General features: G+C 41.2%; 1 protein-coding gene across 2 annotated transcripts in view; it reads left to right on the top strand.

The window, feature by feature from the left end:
* The window catches only part of egfra (epidermal growth factor receptor a (erythroblastic leukemia viral (v-erb-b) oncogene homolog, avian)), a 63,876-nt gene that overhangs the window by 18,813 nt on the left and 21,830 nt on the right, over window positions 1-23,233 (top strand). The window contains exons 2-10 of one of the 2 annotated variants that reach the window (XM_047806304.1): window positions 8,580-8,731; window positions 9,899-10,085; window positions 10,696-10,833; window positions 10,956-11,024; window positions 11,850-11,968; window positions 12,963-13,104; window positions 14,682-14,798; window positions 16,014-16,140; window positions 16,265-16,338. In XM_047806304.1, coding sequence (XP_047662260.1) covers window positions 8,580-8,731; window positions 9,899-10,085; window positions 10,696-10,833; window positions 10,956-11,024; window positions 11,850-11,968; window positions 12,963-13,104; window positions 14,682-14,798; window positions 16,014-16,140; window positions 16,265-16,338 — 1,125 coding nt within the window. Of the gene's footprint in view, window positions 1-8,579; window positions 8,732-9,898; window positions 10,086-10,695; window positions 10,834-10,955; window positions 11,025-11,849; window positions 11,969-12,962; window positions 13,105-14,681; window positions 14,799-16,013; window positions 16,141-16,264; window positions 16,344-23,233 lie in introns of those variants that run through there. The other variant, XM_047806305.1, reaches the window with a different exon arrangement.

Here is a 23,233-nt window from a genome sequence, read left to right as displayed (position 1 = left end):
AGCTTGTGGTAGTGTCTCTCTCTCTCTCTCTCTCTCTCTCTCTCTCTCTCTCTCTCTCTCTCTCTCTCTCTCTCTCTCTCTCTCTGTGTCTCTCTCTCCCTCTTTCTCTTTTGTGCCATATTGTAAGGAGCTTGTGGTGAACAGGAATTAAGTCTGGCCTCCACTGCCCTCTCTCTCTCTCTCTCTCTCTCTCTCTCTCTCTCTCTCTCTCTCTCTCTCTCTCCATAGCGGGCCTCCTCTATTTCCTGTCAGAGAGATGAGTGTGAGCGAATGAGTTTGACTGCTGGAGATTGGCGTGGTCATATTTCTGTGAGGAACAAATGCCTAAAATGGGTTTGTGAGTTTTGTGAAGTCTTCCTAAAGACGATAATTATAGTGAGACTGTCTCTGACTAACTGACTCACTGTCTTGAATTAGAAGCCAGGAGAATATTTAAAGCGTACATGCTACGAAGATGCCTAATAACCGAGCGTGCTCCTCGGAGGGAGGATTGTTTTATGACCCTTTTATGACCGTTGATTTAAGGAGGTTTTTAGGTGTGTACTATTTTATCGGTCACTCCTTGGTCATTCACCACGCTATGCAGAATCAAGTGTTTCATCTAAAAACTTTTACAGGGGGCACGGTGGCTTAGTGGTTAGCACGTTCGCCTCACACCTCCAGGGTCGGGGTTCGATTCCCACCTCCGCCTTGTGTGTGTGGAGTTTGCATGTTCTCCCCGTGCCTCGGGGGTTTCCTCCGGGTACTCCGGTTTCCTCCCCCGGTCCAAAGACATGCATGGTAGGTTGATTGGCATCTCTGGAAAAATTGTCCGTAGTGTGTGAGTGTGTGAATGAATGAGAGTGTGTGTGTGCCCTGTGATGGGTTGGCACTCCATCCAGGGTGTATCCTGCCTCGATGCCCGATGACGCCTGAGATAGGCACAGGCTCCCCGTGACCCAAGAAGTGCAAATAAGCGGTAGAAAATGAGTGTTTCAAAAAGTGTTTAAAATTTTTTTTTTTTAAGTAAATAATAACTTTAAGTTGGTTATCGGATTTTTTTTAATCGTGTAATGTTCTAGATCAATTTTCTCTCATTATTTTTTTTATTCACAGCATATTGTTTGATTGCTTTTGAAGATTATTTTAAGTACAAATTAATTATAATTTACATGCAGTTATTGAGAAATAAATCATCCAAAAATAAATATGGATATGGTTTATTTATAATTTATGTATGATACGCTGTAAAACAGCACAAAACACGGTCTGAAAGAAGTTTTAGTTTTTTTCACCGGAGCTAATACATTTTCAGCGTTTGTTCTACAATCGCAGAGCGGAAACCATTTTTCTTCACTCACAACATCTGACCTTTTCACTCTTGCTGTTCTTTCAGACTCCACGGGCTGTTAGGGAAATTACTCTCAACTGAGAGTCTTCTGGCACTGAATGATGAAACTTTATTGTACCATGGATGTCATGATGTAGGGTTTCAGTGCCATTTGGAGAGGGGATCGGGTTCTCACGTCTCTTTACAAATGCATTTGAAAAGCGATACTAGCAAAACTATTGCACTGTCATTAGCTTGTTAGCCAGTCAGATGTCTAGCATCAGCATGAGTAACAGGGCGTCTCTATTTTGTCATACAAACCACACAACAGGGCTGTTTTCTCTGATTTTCTCCATGTTTTACAAAGCCTCATTTAAAGAAATACACAGCTATACCATGTCTTAGTTCATGACATATAAAGAGGTCATTTTGAAGCCACAGATCTGCCAGCGATAGTCCGTATTGCTCTCCGTGTCGTGAATAGGCTCTAAAGCTTTACAGACACCAATGAGCACATTAGCAATTCAAAAGGTAACAGACCCAAACTGCTTGAATGCACTTTTTGTTAGCACCGCAGGCGACCCCCCATTCATTTATCAGCCGTCGCTCCATCCCATAAACGTCACATAACAACGCAGCAACACGCACAAGAAGGTTAGCATGTGCATATTCGGCGAGTTCTACCTCTACATGTTCTAAAGAAAGTTTTTTCAGCAGCATTCCAGCTCTTGGGCCTCAGGATAAACACAGCTAAACTTTAGCAAAGTGTAACTAGAGATGAACGCTGATTTGTTAGGGAGGCCTTTCAAGACGCATAAACATTTGCCTTGATTTTGGTCCGTATTTGTCTTTTGAACGTGGAAAGACGTAGGACACGGAGAAAAAATCCTTCGTTTGGCATTAACATGATCGAGGTGTTGGTTAAGGACAAGCGGTGAAGCTGTCCCTGGAGTCCACTGAGAATAAAATCCTGAGTCTATGTAACATAAAAGTTATATAACATAAAATATTTCTCCTTTATATTTTCTATGCATTTGTGCCACTTTATTGTGGCTAATTACTAGGGGTAAAATGCTTGTGTGGCTTTTTGCATTTAGATGGATTTAGCACATTATTGAATCTGTCACTTGTCAATATGGCAGCATGTGTGAAACTTCCTGGGAAGCCAAAGTTTCCTGTTTAACAGAGCTTAAAATTGTGGGGGAATTCTACAGTTCCTGTTTTCCCCCTGACCTAAAATCTGTTGCTAATGCTAGTATGCTAGCATATTAGCTTGAGACAAACCACAAGCTTCTGCAGGCTTTTTTTTTTATTTTTTATTTAAAATCAAGAGGACTTTTTTTTTTTTTTTTTTTATTGTCAAAAGATCGAACGAGGGCTTAGTTAAGCTTAAACATTTATTTTATCTGTAATCATGTTTTTATAAAGTATTAAAAGGAATACCTTATTCAGCCTTTTGTCTATTAAATATATTGTTAGCTATGAACTGCACGGCAAAGGATAGGATAGTTTCTAGTCTCTAAATGTCACAAAATATGAAAAAGGAAAAGGTCAAAAGGTTAAACACTTTATCCTTAAACCAATGTTGAACATTATATTACTTTGTTTTGTAGTCTGATTAGCTGTTTACCTTTTACTGTCTCTTTAGGGTTTCTTTAGTGGCCTCTTTTCCAACACTTTTGTTCTAGGTCCCTGGTAATACAGTACTGTATACCCGAGGTCAGAAAATGGTCAGTTCTTTCATGACGATACATAAAATCTATATGCGTTTGAGACCAGTGTTAATGTATCTAGACAAGAAGAACCTTCTTCCAAGAAGAGGCCAAAATAAGGGATTTGTGCTGTATTATTTTTCAGGTAGCTTTAACCATCAATGTATTTAACATTCCTTGGATGAAATTAAACCCTCTGTCCTACTGTAGCTGCTCAGCATCTGAGTTGGCTCACACTTGTGTCTTCCTCCACAACGGACCTAGAGGCTCCTCCATCCTCCCAAGAGGCCTCCAGCATCTGTGTTTTGAGCAAAGAGCTTTGCTTTTCCCCATATCAGGAACTTCCTGAAAAGCTAGAAGAGCCAGTTTTTCTTCTCTGTCCCCTTTTTTGTTCTAAAGAGGATGACAGGAGGTGGAGGGGAGGGGAGTGGAGTGGGGTAACATCCTTCAACCCTCTTTCTAACCGGCCGCTTCATTTGGCACACCCTCGGACCTTGTCCCGAAGGAACTGCTGTCTTTTACCATTCACAATAACAGGCTTAATAGATCAAATGCACAGCGTCCATCCCTTTCCAGATGTGGATTTATTTATTTGTATCGTGAAACCATAATTGTTTCGATTGTATGGAGAGGAATGAGCCTTTCCCACCCCCTAACCGTATAACAATTAAGTCCTAGCTGGAGAGGGAAGTGGGGACTAGGTGCACAGGAAGCCTTAAGGAAATGCTTTTATTTTTCCCCACTAAAGTTGATCTGGGCTTTTCAAAACTGTGGGTCTGGAAAAGGGAAACAGACAGATCTTTTTCTCTTCATCCAATGCGGAGGCTTTAAGGATATAAAAATTGCCTTGCATAAACATTAGAATACTTTCTTTTCTTTTACGCTTTGACCGAATGATGGATGATGAAAAAAATAAATAGCTTTTGCTTCTTGCTTTCAAGCATGGATACGTTTTCTTCGAATTTGTTTATTTGATGCTAATGGGTAATGTCACTGCATTATTAATGTATAATGATGAGGAACAATATGAGCTTACAATTAAATCTCAATGAAACTGGAGCTAAAACTCCAAACAATACGTTGCTGCTTTGTGTTTTCCTTCTCAGTGCTATATTCATCTTGCAGTCATCGTACTTTAAAAAGACAGAGCTGGGTGAAACAGAAATCAGCTCACACCCAGTTCTAGACAGATCTTTTGAAAATCCCTGTGTACATAACCTTGTTGAGTAATCTGACCACAACTCCTCATGAAGCAAGAAACCGTATCAGGTGGTTAATTTATAGGTATTTTCATACATTTCCATCACTGGGTGAAAAACATGTTGTTGCTTAAAAAACCCTACATTTTAATCTAATTTAATCTATTCTAATCTAATCTTAATTTTGATATATATCCATATATTTATTCAATCTCTCAGAACTCCTGTGTATCTTGACCAGCTTCCTGGACAAATTTGAACAATTACCATTGGGCTGAATAAGACTGAGATGTTGAGAAGAGTCATGCGTTCCCATTTCCATTTCTAGATCTTCAGAAGGACCCAAAATGCAAACGAATCTTAGCTTGGTTGAAAGTGTTAGGAGTATTCGTTATGATGTTGGAGAATCGTTTAAATCGCACCACCACTGAACCCTTGAACAAAGTCCTTAACCTTTAAGTTGTGTAGAATAAAATTTTGAGAAATAGAAATGGCTCTGGATATAATGCATCTGCCAAAAGCTACACATGTAAAGGTGCTCCTATGAACGATGTTTCTGCAATAGTGATCAAACATCTAGAAAAAATGGGAGCCATGGTTTATCATGTCATTTAGTGTTTAAACATTTATTCCTTGTTTGCTTAATTCCAGCTTTGTATCTGTTTAGTTGACTATAATATCCTGACTATAGAGGGCCAAGAACAGAGCCTTGAGGAATCCCTTTAATTCTTCGGCATTCAGTTAGTATTTCAACTTAGAAATGTCTAGAATAGTGACTCATATCAAAGTGCATTTAGGTATCCTGATCAAGAAGAGCACTTTGTGTTTGATTAAAACGCGAAAGCTTGATAATTATTTAAAAAAAGAGATCAGCATTTGCTAGAGGAAGTGACTAATAGCGTTACTCATTCTTTCCAACACATGGCAACACATAACAGCAACAGTGTAAAGATTTTTTTTGTATACGTAGCATAAACAGTTACAACTTGCATGCAGTAAAGTTGGCCTGAGTTCTGCCTGTTCATGCCGGCCACTCCTTTCCTGCAACACCTTATCCTCTAGCCTCACAGCGTACAAGAAATAATGCAACAGCCCAGGTTTTTATGATGGCATGTACTGTACAGGTGCTATGAATGAGGAACCTCTGGATATATTGACAACATCACAGGCTACATAAGGAAATAACAACACGCTCTTGATGCTACATGAGTCATTTGATATGATTTATCATTCACCATTAAACTTTTACTGCCTTGACCATGCTAGCGTCGAACACCTTTCACTAATCCCCCAGTCCTGGTGTCTGTTATTACCTCCTGGCTGAAATGTGTTAGCTATAATTCAAGAGTATTATTTTATATAATGAATGTCTGTATTCCGGACGAGGTGACAAGCCAGAAAAAGAAAGGTCTCTATTCACACAAGCAGGAAAGGAGCAGCTCCTTATCACTTCTCTTAGATTACAAAGAAGCAGCAATAAAAGCACTGTTTAAGAATCTATCCTGTCTTATGCGTGGGAGATGTACAGTACAGCTGTAAAACACACCGCGTGCTTGTGCTTGGTTGTAGTGCAAGTATTACAGCGTGTCACAGTCTCAGCGAGGCTTGTCTGAACTTTAACTTCACCTTCCTAGCTGTACAAGTTCACTCTAATCTCAGCTACATGACTCTCAGCTGAATCCACCCAAACGTTGTCGAGGAAGCAGGATGTAGGTCAGAACATTATTATGCAACGTCTTTGCTTAGCATTATGCAAATGAAATTAAAGCTTTATTTGAGGTCTTTGGGCATTTTCTGCATTTGCACTGTTTATTATTATTATTATTATTATTATTATTATTATTATCATCATCGTCATCGTCATCATCTTTATCTCATTATACTGGGTCTTTTACTAATATTCTCGATACTTCTTCTATAATATTTTACACTTTTAATAGAATTAAAGGAGGAGTTAAAGGACTATCCAGATAGTTTATACTGCATCATATACTGCATATATGTTTTATGCCAGCTTTAACATAAGTTTCTATCAGGACACTCGGTTTTATTTACGTCAGCTTTAAAGATTTATAGCTGCGTGTTATATACAGTATTGCGTCATACTGTACATGTATTCCCGTAACCTAAGGAAATGATCGTATGTCATTAAATCCTACACTACAGAAATTAAATATGTTTGTCTGGCTTGGGCAAAGCAGGTTTGTTCGGGCGAGATGATGATCTGACAAGGGAGGGGTGAACATATTGTTCCTGTGTACCTGCATTCTTTGTTGCTTGCTTGGTTTGGTTTGTATGAGTGTGTGTGTGTGTGTGTGTTTGGAGAAGGAAACAATACCAAATCTCTCTTCCTGCTGGACCGTATGTGAACAATTGAATATAAAATAAAACAAAAACATAGGCAACCTGTTTTGTTATCCCGCTTTGTGCTAAAACCAGATGATGAGTTTCATCGTAACGCACGCTCAGGTAACCTTTTACGTCCAAACGCATCGCAGCAGATGATGATTTTAAAACCCACAGACGAACATCTTGACATAAACGATGAGCTCCGCAGCAGGGCGAAGCTTACTATCTAAATAAGCAGCTTCTGGATGTGTTGTCAAGAGCAGACATGTCAAGGAATGTGAATTAACCTGTCAGTGTCTTGCAAGAAAAATCGCAGTTTTGCCTTAATAGCAACAGAGAAGAGTGAAAAAGGATGAAATAAGTTTATGGAATAAGTTATATTATATTTAGTTGCACTGCTTTTTCAGCTTTTATTTTAGCTGAAGGTTTTATGAAAGGTACAAAACAGCGGCCTAAGATTCAAACTGCTTGCTAGCAGAGAACCATAACCACTGAGCTGAGCTAGCACTTCTAGTATAAGAGGTAATTAAAGACCCCTTAAAAAATATCACTGATGTGTTTAAATGATTCTATTTTTTCTAATTAATAAGATTTTATGTCACATTTATGAATTTAACTTTGTTTTATTTCCAGTTAAACATTTGTTTTATTTCCAGTTAAACATCATTTGATGAACAGAATCTACATTTCCACTCGATAGGATCTCTGAAGGCGTCTTTCTGCTCACACACACGTCTGGGGAACACTGATAGTTTCGGCGTTGCAAGAATGTTAGATTTGAAATCACAGTCTGGTTAATTTGGGGAGTTTCAGTGCACGTAGTATGAACACGTCTGGGAAGGAGAACGTTCACCAAATGTGTAGAATCTTTAAACAAACACCATTTCTCTTAGCATGTGCTTGACGTTTTCCACCGGAACGGAGTTCTGCTGAAAGAGACAAGACAAGAGCGTGGAAGACATGAGAGACTTCAGAATCATAGTGAATTATCTAAATGATGAGATAAAAGATTCAAATTTTAAATAGAGTAAGAAGAGTACCAAAAGCTAGGACACATAGAGTCAACAATCTTCCTATAAGATTATTCAGTTATTCTGTTCTTCTTATTAAGTGTTATTTGTTACTATCAACAGCCTAAGCTCAGTGGAGCTGTAGCTAGCTGTAGCATTTACATTTCATGAAAAGTATCTGGTTCATTTGCAAATCTCATTTTCAAACCCGCACGTAATGAAAGAGTTATACGGCATGTAACATACAACAGAGGTAGCTAGAGGTCACTTGTTAATGACCGTGTGCTACATCAAGCTCGTATTACTTGGTAATTAGTCAGTTGGAAACTAGCCTGTGCTGCAGTTTAGGGTTTTTTTTTCTCAAGGAAGTACGTTGTGTCTGACTCTTTATAGATCCTGTTATAGATTAATTAGTATGGTAATCAAGGTTGTTTTGTCGAAGGGTCCAAAAAAAAAACACCCCTTAAGTAAGGCAGTAAGAGAAATTTTGCTGGTCTGACATTGTACTGTCTATAATTATTTTTTTTAACAGCAAACCACCAAGTGTTTTATTCTTAACATAAAACTTGCATAAAAAATATAAAAATGGCAAAGGGATTTGAAATGTGTGTGTGGATCTGATGCTTAAAAATAAATTACAACAGGAAATGATTGATACTTATTTTAAATGATGATAAAAACTAACAAGATAACAGTATGTAAATTTACATCTACGGCATTAAGCAGACGCCTTTATACAGAATTTTACATCAACTATGCAGCTGAATAACTGAGGGTTAAGGGCCTTAGGGGCCCAGGATTGGCATTTGGTGGCCCTGGAGTTTAAACTTCCAAAATTGGGCAGGATTTTTATCACGAGATGGTGAAAGCATGAAGTCAACAAGAAAACTGCAGCATGCTAATCTCTGAATATTTTATTAGTTACGATTAGTTATGTCATTACTTTAACACTTAAACAATTAGCGTTCTGATTTTGGTCTCCTGTGTCCTCTGCACCCAGTGTGTCAGGGAGGGAACAACAGACTGACTCTGCTGAGCACCGTAGACGATCACTACCAGAACATGGTGAAGATGTACAGCAACTGCACAGTGATCCTGGAAAACCTGGAAATCACACACACTTCAGAAAAGCACGATCTTTCCTTTCTCAAGGTAGGAAGATTTCTTACGACAAGACAAGCCAATTAGACCAACCGTACTCCCTCATTTAATCCGTACACACACTGATTTTGTTTGCAGTGTTTTTACGAGACAGTCTCACATAAATCATCTGTGTGATATTTACAACTCTGGGGGAGGATATTTTCTGATAGCACCGAGTTCATATCTTGTTACATAATGCGGATATTTGAATTCATCTGTAGCACATGATGTATTGCTTGGATTCATGTGAAACATTATTGGAAGTATTAAGTTATATGTTGTATTACAACATAATACTTAATAATTATTATTGGATTATTTAGAAAATCTAAGTTATTAAGCATTTCCCAGGGTTAGCATTGAGTTATCAAAAACCTTCTAAATACGTTGCTATTTGAAAATGGTGCTTGGACCCCTAAGATCACTGCTTGAACCAAAATCTAAGCCAAATGAATAGCATTTTATTTCATTTACTCCATCATTCTGTATGAATAGTTTTAACCAGAAAGTCATTAACACAAACTTTAGCTATGTTAACTACATAACTAGGCATCCCCCCCCCCAACGTTTATTTAATTTCTTTTTTTTATTTCATATCATTATATTTCATACCAAAGAAAAAAACATTCATCTTTTTTCACTCTTAAATTCACTGATAGTTTTGAGGTCATAAGTTGATGGTGTTTTTAAAAAAAAAAAAAAAATGGCTTCATAGATAGCGGTTGATGCTAATTGTACTTACTTACATTGTAATTTTAGCTGAAGAGAGTGTTTTTTCAGGAAGTTACCAACACTTCTGAGGAAAATGTTGATATTCCTGACAATTTTACCTCGTTTTTATTTTCCAGTGAAGCTTTATTCAAGATTTAACAGCTACGTGACTGCTATATAAATAGTTAGTCTCACATTAGCTAGCTTATAGCAGGTCTTTATATTTTCCTGTGTGAATAATATTTTGTTTTTGCCTTTTTATTTTAATGTTGAAGAATGATGAAATAATAAAATACAAAAAATATGTATATAATAAACTGAACTGGAAACTGGATTTTTACATACTTCACAATACTTAACTACAGGACTACAGATGTACATGGACTACAGATGCCATCTTTTTTTTTCTTCTTTTTTTTTGCTGTTTAATAAGATTAGAGCCAACAATTCTTCGTTTTTCTTTAGACTATCGAAGAAGTCGGAGGACACGTGGTCATAGCGCTGAACAAAGCACCGGTGATCCCACTGGACAACCTGCGCATCATCCGAGGCCACTCGCTGTACGATAACGAATTTGCATTGTCTGTCTTGTCGAATCATAACAAAATCACATTAAGAGGAGTTAACCAGCTGTCCCTCAACAGCCTCACAGGTACGTCATGTTAATATACCAGTAAAAGTGAGTCACATACAGGTTTGTGGTGCGTATGAATTGTGGTATGATGACATATTGTCTTGATGGTGTTCGATGGTAACGAAGTTAAATATAGCATACGTTGTTAACGTCAGAAGGAAGTGATGGTAATGATTTTCAAGATAAAAGATACAAGATTTAAAGATTATATAAGTCTATATATTGCAGTCTATAAGTATAACTAGGGTTATTAACAAAAAAACGTTACGAAAATTATGCTTTATTTCAAAACACAAACACGTAGCAGCTTTTTATTGGACATTATGTCAAAACATCCTCAGAAGACTAGACAGATCTTGAAATCGAAATCCTAGAAAATTTGGGAAGCTACACATCCTTCAATTCAATTTCAGGTTTCTTCATATTCATTCTGATTTTAAACTCGACTCATAGATGTACGTGTGACATTGCTACATGATTCTCTGGAGCTTTTGGGAACCCTGTTAATTTAAGTTTTAAAAAATTTCTGAATGTATATACCTGTATTCTTGTATGATGTTTATTGTTAAAATTACTCAACAAATATAATTGAATTGGACTGAATTTTAATATGCAAATTCTTCTTTAGAAATACTTGAGGGTGGTGTGAAGTTTGTCGACAACCTTTACTTATGTAACGCGGAGACCATTCAATGGGCTGACATTGTAAACCTGAAGCGCAGTCCCAGTCCTAAAATCATTGCACATCAGAACTGTACGAAAGACTGTAAGCCAACCATCTACATACAATATTCTGATGTAGAATATTACTTATATCTTCTTATGTCAATTTTATCTTCTCATATTAATATACTACTTTCGAATATTTTCTTCTTTTCTCTTTTATAGGTAAGAAATGTGACCAAAGCTGTTATAATGGCTCCTGTTGGGCTCCTGGACCTAAAAACTGCCAGACTTGTAAGTCGTAAATATTTAGCCCATTTTTAACAATGGGATTAAACGTTTCTTGTTTTCCGGCTCGCAAGTTACATCAAACGAATGAAATGGTTTTAATGAAAAACTCTGATGGGAATAAATGACTGTAAACTGTATACGTTCTTCCTGTACGCAAACCAGTGACTCCTCGGCTCATGGTTCAAACGCTCTTCTTTTTTTAGGGGTCCGAGCACCACATTTTGAAACCAAAAATTTTTTCTCCCATTCTTAGTAACTTAATTTACCCAAACCATCTGTCATTTTTGATTTATTGCATGAATTTCCATGAGAACCTGTGGACATTTTTTTTTGTTGAGTTTTTGACATGTTTCTAGTTTATATTGATGTTTCTCAGGAAGCATAATTGCGTAACCAGCTAATCAGAATTCAGCAAGCAGTATACAGGCTGAATACTGTGCTACAGTCACAAAACTTGAATTGATGGACTGTTTAGTTCTCTGTGGAACTCTGTTTGAAAAGGGTGCTTAGACACCCACAGTTCATCGGTTGCGGCTATTCATAATGACTATGGGTAGCTGGTTATAAACCTAAAGCCTATGTCTATAGAAAATGCCGTGGTGACCTTGTAAGTATTGTGGGGTTTTTTTTCCATTTCCTCTTTCAAACTGGCTTTAGAAAAACGATTCAAATGGCAATGAGAGGAATGGAAGAAAAGGAGATGAGAGAAAATCAATCAGTGTAATCTGAGTACTTGTACTTCAATGTACTGCAATCTATCAGTCCAATAAAATGTCCTTACGCATGTATCTTAGTCTAATTACAAGCGATCGTTGTGTGTGTTTGCAGTCACAAAGCTAACATGTGCCGAGCAGTGCTCCGGGAGGTGTAAAGGTCCCAAACCCAGCGACTGCTGCAACGAGCACTGTGCGTCCGGCTGTACCGGCCCCAGACCTACAGACTGCCTGGTGAGGAAACACACAGAAAAAAAACATTTCACTGTCTGCGTGGTTGAAAAACGCAGGATTTATATTGCTCATGTGGTGGTGTTTATATCACCACAGCCTGGGAGGTTTATTGGCTGGATTGACCTTTGAAAGTCAGAGGAAGCACAAGCCTATCTTTACTCTATCACAGCAGGACAGAATTCATTGTGGGATTTTATCCTTTGTCATTAATATATGTCAGTTTGTTAGATCATTTGTGTGTTTATTCTAAACTGGATAGCTGATTATTGATAAGAAATTTCGTAAAACATTGCGATATGTTGCCATAAAGAGAGTTTCTTATGATCACTGTTAGGGGAAAAAACTTTTAAGCAGTGTTATAATTATTATTATTATTGTCATCAAGACAAGAAGCTTTTATTGTCATTTCAACCATATATAGTTGTTGCAGTACAAAGTGAAATGAGGCAACATTTCTCCAGGACTATGGTGCTGCATAAAACAAAGACAGAGCTAAGGACTTGCATTTTGCACCTGAACATAAGGTATTGATGGATGGCATCATCTCCCAGTAACGCTGGAGTCCTTATGGACCAGACTAACATGACCTGGAGCTGATAACATGACCACGTGCTAAAATGTATTCAGTTTGAAGCTGCTAATGTAATGTATGTCTTTTCTGCAACACCTATTTATTGTTGACACTGTTTCTAAAAAGCTGCTTGTATCTTGCTTGTATCTCAAGTCCGGAAACATCCACTCTGCTGAGACCTCTGCGCTGTTGTGTGTGTACATTGTGGCCGAACCGAGTGGTTTCGTGATTAAACATTGCTCAGCATCGCAGTGCCTCCGGCTCTGAGCACAGCTGGAGGAAGAATAATCTCTGGGGCAGTGAGGAAATACTTAGTTATCAGAACGTAGTTTGTGTGTGTGTGTGTGTGTGTGTGTGTGTGTGTGTGTGTGTGTGTGTGTGTGTGTGTGTGTGTGTGTGTGTGTGTGTATGTGTGTGTTCCAGGCCTGCAAGTACTTCCAGGATGAGGATACATGCAAAGACGCATGCCCTCCTCTCATGCGCTACAACCCCAACACACACCACCTGGCCCCAAACCCGGACGGGAAATATAACTTCGGGGCCACGTGTGTGAAGAAGTGTCCACGTAAGATTCAGTTCATTCAGTCTGATGGATTCTCATAGGATTTTAAGATCGTTAGTGGGACGCTTCTCTCGTTTTAGTTGGTTTCCCGACTTCTTAGAACCCTGGCAACACTGGTTAATAATCCACATTGTTCCCAAAGACTAATCACCATATTCCCTAATGACTAATCACAGATCACCATTTACCTCGATGACTAATCACTAGTCACCATTTCCCCCAACGACACATTACTAAACACGGTGTCCCCCAGTGACTAATGACTAATCACTGTTGTTCCCAATGACTAATCACCTATCACAGTATTTCCCAATGACTAATCACCTATCACCCTTTTCCCTATGGCTAATCACTAATCACTATTGTTCCCAATGACTAATAAGATATCACAGTCTTTCCCAATGACTAATCACCTATCACCCTTTTCCCCAACAACTAATAATTGGTCACAGTATCCCCAATGACTAATCACTATTCACTGTAGTTCACAATGACTAGCAACTTGTCACAGTTGTTCCCAATGACTAATCACCATTTTCCCTGTGACCGATATAAAGTGATCGTTTGTGGTCCCATGACCAAAGACTTTTCCTTTTGACAACTTCTTCCTAGCGATTTTTGAGCAGGCATTCTACTGACTGTCCCTTGACCCCAGTCCTACACCAGCACCACAAACCAGACACAGAGCGGAACCCAAAGATTCCTAGCATTAGCGTCTACGAAAAAATCAGTCATGCAGAAGTTCTTACCCAATTTCTCAAACTTCTCTGTCGCATGATTAGCTGTCACCATTCCAAACAACAATTGAGAAAGAATCTCCATTATTCTCTTAGACGCCTAGACATTCAAAGCATCCTCAGAATTCAGTCTCGGCATTCTCTTGCCAATAAAACACAACCGTACGCAGTTACACCACTCAGGCGTACGTTAAGATGAAGTTTTAAATCCGCTCGAACAAATTTGCAAGCGAAACAAAACCTTGTTTTAGTTTCACTAAATTGTCCTTGTCTGACTCGAGCATGGGACTCTTGCAAATGCATGGTCACGTGGACCACAGTGTCAACAACTCAGGTAACTCCAGAGGTTTAACCCCTCAAACCCCCAGGAACCAGAGCCCTGACGTTCTTCCATCTTCTACTGATTCCACATCACTGACAATCTTTTAGACAGGCTTGTAGTTTCCACTGGTTACTGAATAATTCGTAGCAGGTACGAAATTACATTTATATTAGAAGGACGGAGATGTAGAATATGGAACGAAAACGTCAATCAAACATAGAACTAGTTTGTTAGCCTGTGATGAATTTGCATATTTTGAAGCAAAGGTTTCTACATGATTATTTAAAATGACATGTTCAGGGGTACCGTAGGAGAAGCTGCAGTAAAAAATAGAAACGTCTTTTGTGTGTGTGTGTTAGTGTGTGTGTGTCTGAGCACTATAGTTAAAGTTTGCTGGATTCCAACCGTCATCTAAGACAATCATTGAATCCTGAGTCGTGAGCTTGCATTCGTTTTCCTGATGTTTCTGGTTTCTGAGTAACGTCAAAACATTTTTTTCTGGTCCTTTTTTTCATTTCCAGATAACTATGTGGTCACAGACCATGGTGCATGTGTGCGGGCGTGCAGTCCTGGAACTTATGAGGTGGATGAGGACGGGGTCAGGAAGTGTAAGAAGTGTGACGGTCTGTGTCCGAAAGGTAAAGTACAGCAGGGAAGGAGGGATGACCACGCAGTAAAGACACTGATATCACAGCACTGTCAGTTCTAGAATCTGATTGGTCAGATGGCGTTGGTTAATTTTTGCAGTTGTCTCTTGCCACAAATCACAGGTTTATATTAATGGTCTAACTTGGGTATTGTTTCCATAGTAACTAATCCACTAATCCTAATAATTAGCAAATAAAAACATGGAATGTAAAGTTTACTTTAATGAGATCTATCTATCTATCTATCTATCTATCTATCTATCTATCTATCTATCTATCTATCTATCTATCTATCTATCTATCTATTTATCTATCTATCTATCTATCTATCTATCTATCTATCTATCTATCTATCTATCTATCTATCTATCTATCTATCTATCTATCTATCTATCCCTTCTTCCTTTCTTTGTCCTGTCTTGCTTTGTTTGTTTGTGTGTTCTTTCTTTCTTTCTTTCTTTCTTTCTTTCTTTCTTTCTTTCTTTCTTTCTTTCTTTCTTTCTTTCTTTCTTTCTTTCTTTCTTTCTTTCTTTCTTTCTTTCTTTCTTTCTTTCTTTCTCTCTCTCTCACACACTCTGTATCTTTCTCTCACTCAGTATCTCTCTCTCTCACACTATATCTCTCTCACTTTATGTCTCTCTCACTCTGAATCTCTCTCTCTCTCACACTCTATATCTCTCTCACTCTGAATCTCTCTCTCTCTCTCTCTCTCTCTCTCTCTCTCTCTCTCACTCACTCTGTATCTTTCTCTCACTCTGTATCTTTCTCTCACTCTGTATCTCTCTCTCTCTCTCTCTCTCTCTCTCTCTCTCTCTCTCTCTCTCTCTCTCTCTCTCTCTCTCTCTCTCTCTCTCTCTCCGTATCTCTACTTCTCTCCCGGGCTCCTCTCCTCCGCCTTCTCTCTCCTCTCTCTCTATCTCTCTCTCTCTCTCTCTCTCTCTCTCTCTCTCTCTCTCTCTCTCTCTCTCTCTCTCTCTCTCTCTCTCTCTCTCTCTCTCTATACCCCAGCCGTTTTATTCTCTACAGTCAGTCTGTTAGTCCAAACCATTTTAAAGCATAAACTCGCTCGTTACATTGTTCCACATCCGAGCCTGGAAAGTTTGTTGGCGTGATTTAGAGGGAAAGTTTGTGGGAATGGAAAACTTCTCTACTGTGCTCATTCGAGGAGATTTTCAGATCTTTGATCACATCTTTGTCATTTGTCAGTGTGCTCTGGACTGAGAGAGGGTCATCTAAGTAATGTCATGTCCATCAATGCCAGCAACATCGATTTGTTCGAGAACTGTACAACTATCCACGGAGACATCTCCATTCTGAAGACAACGTTCCAAGGGTGAGTTGAGTAACCAGTCAAATGTTCTCCGCTAGACTTGTTTCTGGTCTCTGAGCTTCTTAAGGCTGTGAACAAGTAAAGATACGCGATGAACAAACAGCTGATTCTGTTTTTCTGATTTCAGGGATAGTTTTACTAATACTCCCCCAATGGATCCTGCCAGACTCAATGTCTTCAAAACAGTGAAAGAGATTACAGGTTAGTGCTGTTTCTGTCCACACCTTTTATTACTACTGGTGTATTAATCACTCGATCATTGTGCAAAGAAAGAAAGAAAGAAAGAAAGAAAGAAAGAAAGAAAGAAAGAAAGAATAAAGCACAAAAAGGATACAAGCATAGCGAACTCCCAGCAAACCACGAAACTAAGACAGCAATAGAAAGAAAGACGAACGAAACTCACGCTAACTACTCACCAGAATAAACCAGCCACTCGACCCGCGCGCGACATACGACTAACACAGTGAAACGCACGACTCCCGAAGAGAGCCCTCCCTCCCTCCCCTCCCTCCCTCCCTCCCTCCCTCCCTCACCCCTCCCCTCCCGCCCTCTCTCCTCCCCTCCGCCCTCCCTCCCCCCTCCTCGCCGCCCTCCCTCACTCCCTCCCTCCCTCCCTCCCCGCCTCCCGCCCCGCCGCCCTCCCTCCCCTCCACGCCCTCCCCTCTCCCTCCCTCCCTCCCTCCTCCCTCCCTCCCTCCCTCCCGCCTCCCTCCCTCCGCCCTCCCCCTCGCCTCTCCCTCCCTCTCCCCGCCCTCCCCTCCCCTCTCCCTCCCTCTCCCTCTCTCTCTCTCTCCCCCTTCCCCTCCTCCTCCTCCCACCCTCCTCTCCCCTCCCTCTCTCCCTCCCTCCTCCCTCCCTCCCTTCCCTCCCTCCCTCCTCCCTCCCCTCCCTCCTCTCTCCCTCCTCCCCCTCCCCTCTCTCTCCTCCTCTCTCTCCCTCCCCTCCCTCCCTCCCTCCCTCCCTCCCTCCCTCCCTCCCCCCTCTCCCCTCGCCCTCCTCCCTCCCTCCTCTCCCTCCCTCCTCCCTCCTCCCTCCCCTCCCTCTCCCTCCTTCCCTCCCTCCCTCTCTCCCGCTCCCTCCTCTCCCTCTCCCTCTCCCTCCCTCCCCTCCCTCCCTCCCTCCTCCCCTCCCTCCTCCCTCCCTCTCTTCTCTCCTTCCCCCCTCTTCTCTCTTCCCTCCCTCATCCCTCCCTCCCTCCTCCCTTCGCCCCGCGCCGCTGCCCCGCCCGCGCCCGCTGCCCGCCCTGCCCGCCCGCTCCGCCCCGTCCTCCGCCCCTCCCTGCGCCCCTCAGCTCACCTCCTCCTACATCCTGTGTTGCGCGGTATTCTCATTTTACTACTAATGGAAATAATCATCCTGATAATTTGCTGATGCCGTGGCTCTTGTCAGGAGTCATGTGTTATATTAAATAAATAAAATTCGACCAGAGCCGCTCTGCTGATTCAGCACTGACAGATGACAGGCTTTGCTTCTTGTCTACTCAGGCCATTCAGCTCTTCGAAAACCAACAAACCCTGGAGGTGATCCGACCCTCGGCGAATCAAATTCCGGTCATACTGATTGAAGTGGAGAAATAAAACTCAGAAATCTGTTTGTTTTGTTTTGTATTATGGATCCTTGCAAGGATGATATTATATCCCAAAGCCAGTAACGATTGCTCTGATTTAAAGTGTCAGTGTTGGAGGTGATGAGATGTTTTGTTGTTGTTGCAGAGGTACGGTGAGTCTGGGGATCAGCGCGGGACTAAAATAACGTACCTGGGCCTGCACTCTCTCTCTGCGAGAGATCAGTGATGGTAGACGTGCCTGCACACAGAACCCCGGTACTGTGCGACAAATGATCAACAGCCAGAGCACTGGAGCCGGCTCTTTACATCGCACAGGCAGCAGGTCCGACCTGCAGAACGCAGACGCTGCCACTGTGGTACTGAGCTCCACCTTCATCACTGACATACAATCACTGACATACATCACTGCTCTCCATCACTGAGCTCCTTTATTACTGACCTCATCATCACTGTTCTCCACCGACCTTGCGATCAATCACGCTCTCCATCACTGACCTCCATCACTGACCTTCTTCACACTGACTTCCATCAGTTCACCTCCATCACTGACCTCCATCCTGACTGACCTTATTCACTTACCTTTATATATCACTGACCTCCAACAGTCACCTCATGCTAACATATTTTATTACATTCCTCACTCTCCTCCATCATCTTGGGACCTTCATCACTACTCTTTCAGTCTGCATCATGATGTCACGTCATTGTAATACTGAACACAAGAACAGCCTCAGACATGTTCTTGATGGCTTGACCGCTGAAGTTCTCTCTTTTCTTTCTGCAGCGTCACATACCTTACCTGTGATGAGATGTGTACGTCGGACGTTGCTGGGGTCCGGGGGGCCAACCACTGTGCTTCAGCTGCGTGAGCCACACAGACGCAAGACGAGCTGCGTGCTTCACTGTAACCTCTTGGAATTGGGTGAGTCACATCTGTAGTGCAGATGGCTGTATCTCGCTATGGGGCCGTGTGCTGATCCTGCTTATCCGAGTATATTAAGGAAATGAAGGCGTCTGTCCTGGGAGCAGATATTCTCGTCATCTTCGACTGTGTTCCGTCCGAAGCTAATACTAGCTTTCGGTTCCATCTGGCCCCGGGTCATAAGATCTCCCTCTGACTCCCACATACGCACACCTCTACGCCCAGCAAGATATAGCAAAATATGACATGTGTGTGTCATACGCGACGAAATAGCGACGGCCACGTGAGAGTGAGGTCGAATGAAGTATGAAGACGTGCTGTCTGGAGTGTGACGCTCGAGTGGGGCAAAGCTCTGAACGGTAACTGACTTCGGAACATACGTTGACTGCTGCTCTCCGGGCGCTAGTAAGTGATGTAAAGAAACAACAACTCGAACTAACAACCTAGCGCACAAAGCCAGCAACACAAACAACAACCACACGCACGATACCACATCGAAAGCCTAGTATCCCTCCGTCCCGCCAACACGGCACGCTCTCACTCGATCCCTCCCTCACTCCCCGCACCCTTCTTCCCCTGCTAGCGCCTCCCTCCCCTCCTCCTCCTCGTGCCTCAAGCACATCCACGTAACAACGTAACACAATACAACACACATGCTACTTGTAGTTGCCATGTGCACGCTAGATAGACACAACATGTAGTGTTACTTGTTACAGTTGATTGCATGAATGTGATCTTAGTAAGGAAGTGTGGACATCATATTGTTTTTTGTGAGGTAGCGGTTGGTGTGTTTGCTTTTTTGCAGGGTCCTGACATGTGTGTGTAGGTGTGCGTGCGAACTACAAACGTACGGGCGGCACACTGTGTGTCCGCGGGCGCTGTGTGGCTGCTGGGCCGCGCAGGGTGTCCTCGGGGGAGACATGGGAAATGCATGCTGATCTGGAAATAATCCTCCTTCGTATGCACGTGTGCCTCAGCCTTCTGCTCAGCTCTGCGCACGCGTCGCTAGCTACTCCAGGGTACGAGCTACATACAAAGAATAACGGGCTGCTGATCTCTCCTGCTTCTGCTAATAATCGTCGCTTGGCTTAGTTTAGTAGATTAGATCTTCTGGCCTCACTGGCTGCTGCATATTGTGAAGGTTTTTTTGTGGAGAATAGGGATGGGGCCATCCTCTCCCGTCTCGTTCATTTCTTTTGCTTTAGATGTATATCAAGCTAGACTCAAATCTTCACTGAGTGCAAAGGAACAGGTAAGCAATTAAATAAATCATAAATAAATAAATACATAACTAAATATACTAAAACACAATATCTAACAAACAATATCAAACAATAAATAAATCAAATGATGAGATCAGAGTAGATAGAGAGATAGATAGATGATAGATAGATAGATAGCTAGATAGATGATAGATAGATAAAAAGCCTTCTCAAACAACAGTATTTCTGGTTATAAATAGATAAATGTAAATTCCTTTTCGGTCTCTCCCCTCAATTACACGCCTTATCATTCTATCACTCTCCTCCCAGTTTTTTCTTATGAACCCCTGGGTTTTGTCATCATCTGCCTGGCCATCGCCGTGGGCAAAACTAAGGAGACGGAAGATTAAAGCGGAAGAGAAACCTGCGCTATATTGTCAGGAGAGAGATGGAGGTTCGGTTCAAACAACACCTGACCCCCACACACCCACAACAACACACCACACACACACACCCATCCCCCCCCCTACACACACACACACCCCCACAAACAACTCAAGTTTAGTAAAAAAGTACACTGTTTATCACAGCACTGGGTTACATTCTCTCCTCCGGATTTGGTCAGACGGGCTTTGATTGCAGCAGTTGACATGTTTCTAAGTTTCAGTAAAAGGAAGAAGCTGAAAAGAGTGGAAAGGTTGGAACAAACAGCTTTTGCTTACTAGAGAAAAAGGGGGCGGGTTTACGAAAAAAACTCTTTTTGTTTATTCTACCTGTGAGTATCTGTGGTGGGTGGGCTTACTAAATATAAAAAATAAAAAAAAAAAAAAACCACTTCGGGGTTTCCGTCTGCTTAATCATAAAAAACATTTTTGTGGGTGTTGGTTGTTTGAATCGGTCTAACCTATCGCCGTCCTGGGCTCCACCTTCCTGGTAGACCCGGCCACGGGGAGACCCTTTGGCATTTTTTGCAACATGTAAAATGCCGTGTCTACCCGCTGTGTCTCTGGATGAGCCTTCCGGTTGGCACGTGTCTTTGCTGCTCTCTATCCCGTTTTCTACCCTTGTGAGGACGCATGCCCGGTCCTAGAAAATAAGCGGTCGTGACTTGCACCACGGTGAGGAAGTAAGGGGGAAAAAAAAAAAAGGGGGAGGACTGTGTGTGGCAGTGAAGGGCGGGGAAAAAAGAAAAAGCATGGGGGGGGGGGGGGGTGGGAAAGGCGGGGGGGAGGGAGGGTGGGAAGGCAAGACTGTTTAGGATCAAAGACACGATGGTGAGAGGGGGAAAAAAGAGGGAAAAGGGTCGGGCTCGAAGGGGGAGAGGGGGTGGAAAAGAAAGAAACGCAAGACAAAAGAAGGGTGAGGACAGAGGCATGTCAGGAGACAATGAGGACCAGACAAGGGGGGGTGGGGGGGTCAACACAAAAAAAAAAGAAGAGGCCGTACGCCGGACGTGGCACACAGGTCGGGAGTGTGCGTCAAAGAAAAAGGGAGTGACTGTGACAGCGGTTGGTACGTCAAGGAGTGAACAGAGACACGCAGTACGGTCTCGCAGCGCGCTACACAAAGCCGAGGGTGTATCATTCATCATGGAGAGAAGCATCACATCAAGACAGGATGTTCTCTCCTCCCGATGTGCAGAGGATGTTTCCTTGAACAGTACTTGTGGGTGGCGTGTGTTTGTGTGTGTGTGTGGTGTTTGTTGTGTGTGTGTTGTGTGGTTTTTGTGTGTGTGTTCTTAGTTAGTGGAAGCCTCCTCACTCCCTAGCGAGAAGCTCCGAACCCTAGCGCTGCTGCTCGTCCTGAAAGAGACCGAGTTCAAAAATGGATCAAAGTGCTCGGCTCCGGAGCTTTCGGCACCGTGTAATAAGGTGACTAACCATCTTGTTTCTCGATATCACGTGACCATATGCAATACAACAAAAACCGCGTGACGGTTAATAACACTCCTTTTTTTTTTAAAAACCCATTTTAAATTGTTATTTACTTTATTGAATTATTTTATAGTGAAAAATGATACATTTTCTAGCGCAATATCTGTTACTCAGATTTGCTGATATACTCTGAATATAATGAAACTTTAACATATAGATTATATTTATTATTTTGAAACGTAAAAATCTTTACGGTTTCAGTTTATTTCTAAGCCCATGTATCATATTGGTTTTCTCATTGTTTTCCTCTCTTCGCTGCTTTTAGATATAGTCCCGGGCTGTCTGTAATTTTTTGAACTAGATATATGATGATCTATATATTTACGATCTGATCAGTTCAAAATCGATAAACGTAATTATAAACGGATAAATCTAAAAGCGTGTCTACTCTGTAATTTAAAAGAATCGCCAGTTACTTACTTGGTAGTAAGAGGAATAAAACTACATCAGGATTTTTACTTGTGATGGGGATATTTCAGCAAGCAAGTCATTTTGTGGGAAAATAAAATAATGATGGAAAAGTGCTTCAGATTTAAATAATAATTGATTCACATTAATTTGCATAGATAATGACTTACTTACATCTCGTTTCTTTCTCTTCATAATGTTCTCTCTCTGCTTCTGCTCTTCTCAAATTATTTTGTTTGTTTTTCTCGGTCGGAGCTGTTTATTTTCAGCAAGCTCGACAAGGCAACTCTTTCCTGCTCCTAACAAACGCTGTTATAATATATATATAGTATGTTTTTGGAATGAGGAATGTTTATATTAAGTTAGAATCAAAATTCCGATTTGCTCTTGACAGGGCAGGGTTTTTGGGTTCGCCATATGGTCCCCGAAGAGAAGAACGTGAAGAGTCCGGCTGTCTCCATTAAGAGAGGTTCTTGAGATGAGTCCCCGCTGCAACGGAAAAGCTAACAAGAGATCCTAGGTATGTGAGTTAGTAATCTATTTTAATTTATTTTACCTTGAGGACATTTACTGATGATGATGATGATGATGATGATTAGATGATGAAGGTTATGGATATTAATATACTTTTATAAACCTTAAACAAAGCTTTAAACAGAAGAAAAAAAATTGTACAAAAAGAAACGTTTTTATATTTACAGCATTTGAAAACTCGTTCATTTAGGCCCATAAATAAAAATAACTCTGCCCTTTTCTAAGGATTTGGGAAAGGAGTTCTGCTTTAGTCCAGAGTTCTCTAAGCATATGATTTCTTGGGACTGGGGGCAAAAAAAAAAAATTTTCTTTTATCCTTTCCTCCTTCGAACCCTAAAAGGCGGAAAAGGTCTTCCTGAAGATATATACAAATTTTTTTATTAGTTTCATCAAAGCAAATCCGCTTTGATTAAGAGGTGTGTTTTGAGGTTCGATAGAAGATCGGTCTGATATGTAAACACGACAGCCTTCTGATCAGTATCAAAATAGACGTACGAAGTAGGAATGAGGAAATGAGGGTGCAATGAGG

The sequence above is a fragment of the Tachysurus fulvidraco genome, chromosome 22, assembly GCF_022655615.1.
Source record: "Tachysurus fulvidraco isolate hzauxx_2018 chromosome 22, HZAU_PFXX_2.0, whole genome shotgun sequence".
Classification (NCBI taxonomy): domain Eukaryota; kingdom Metazoa; phylum Chordata; class Actinopteri; order Siluriformes; family Bagridae; genus Tachysurus; species Tachysurus fulvidraco.
This window is presented reverse-complemented; position numbering and strand designations above follow the sequence as displayed.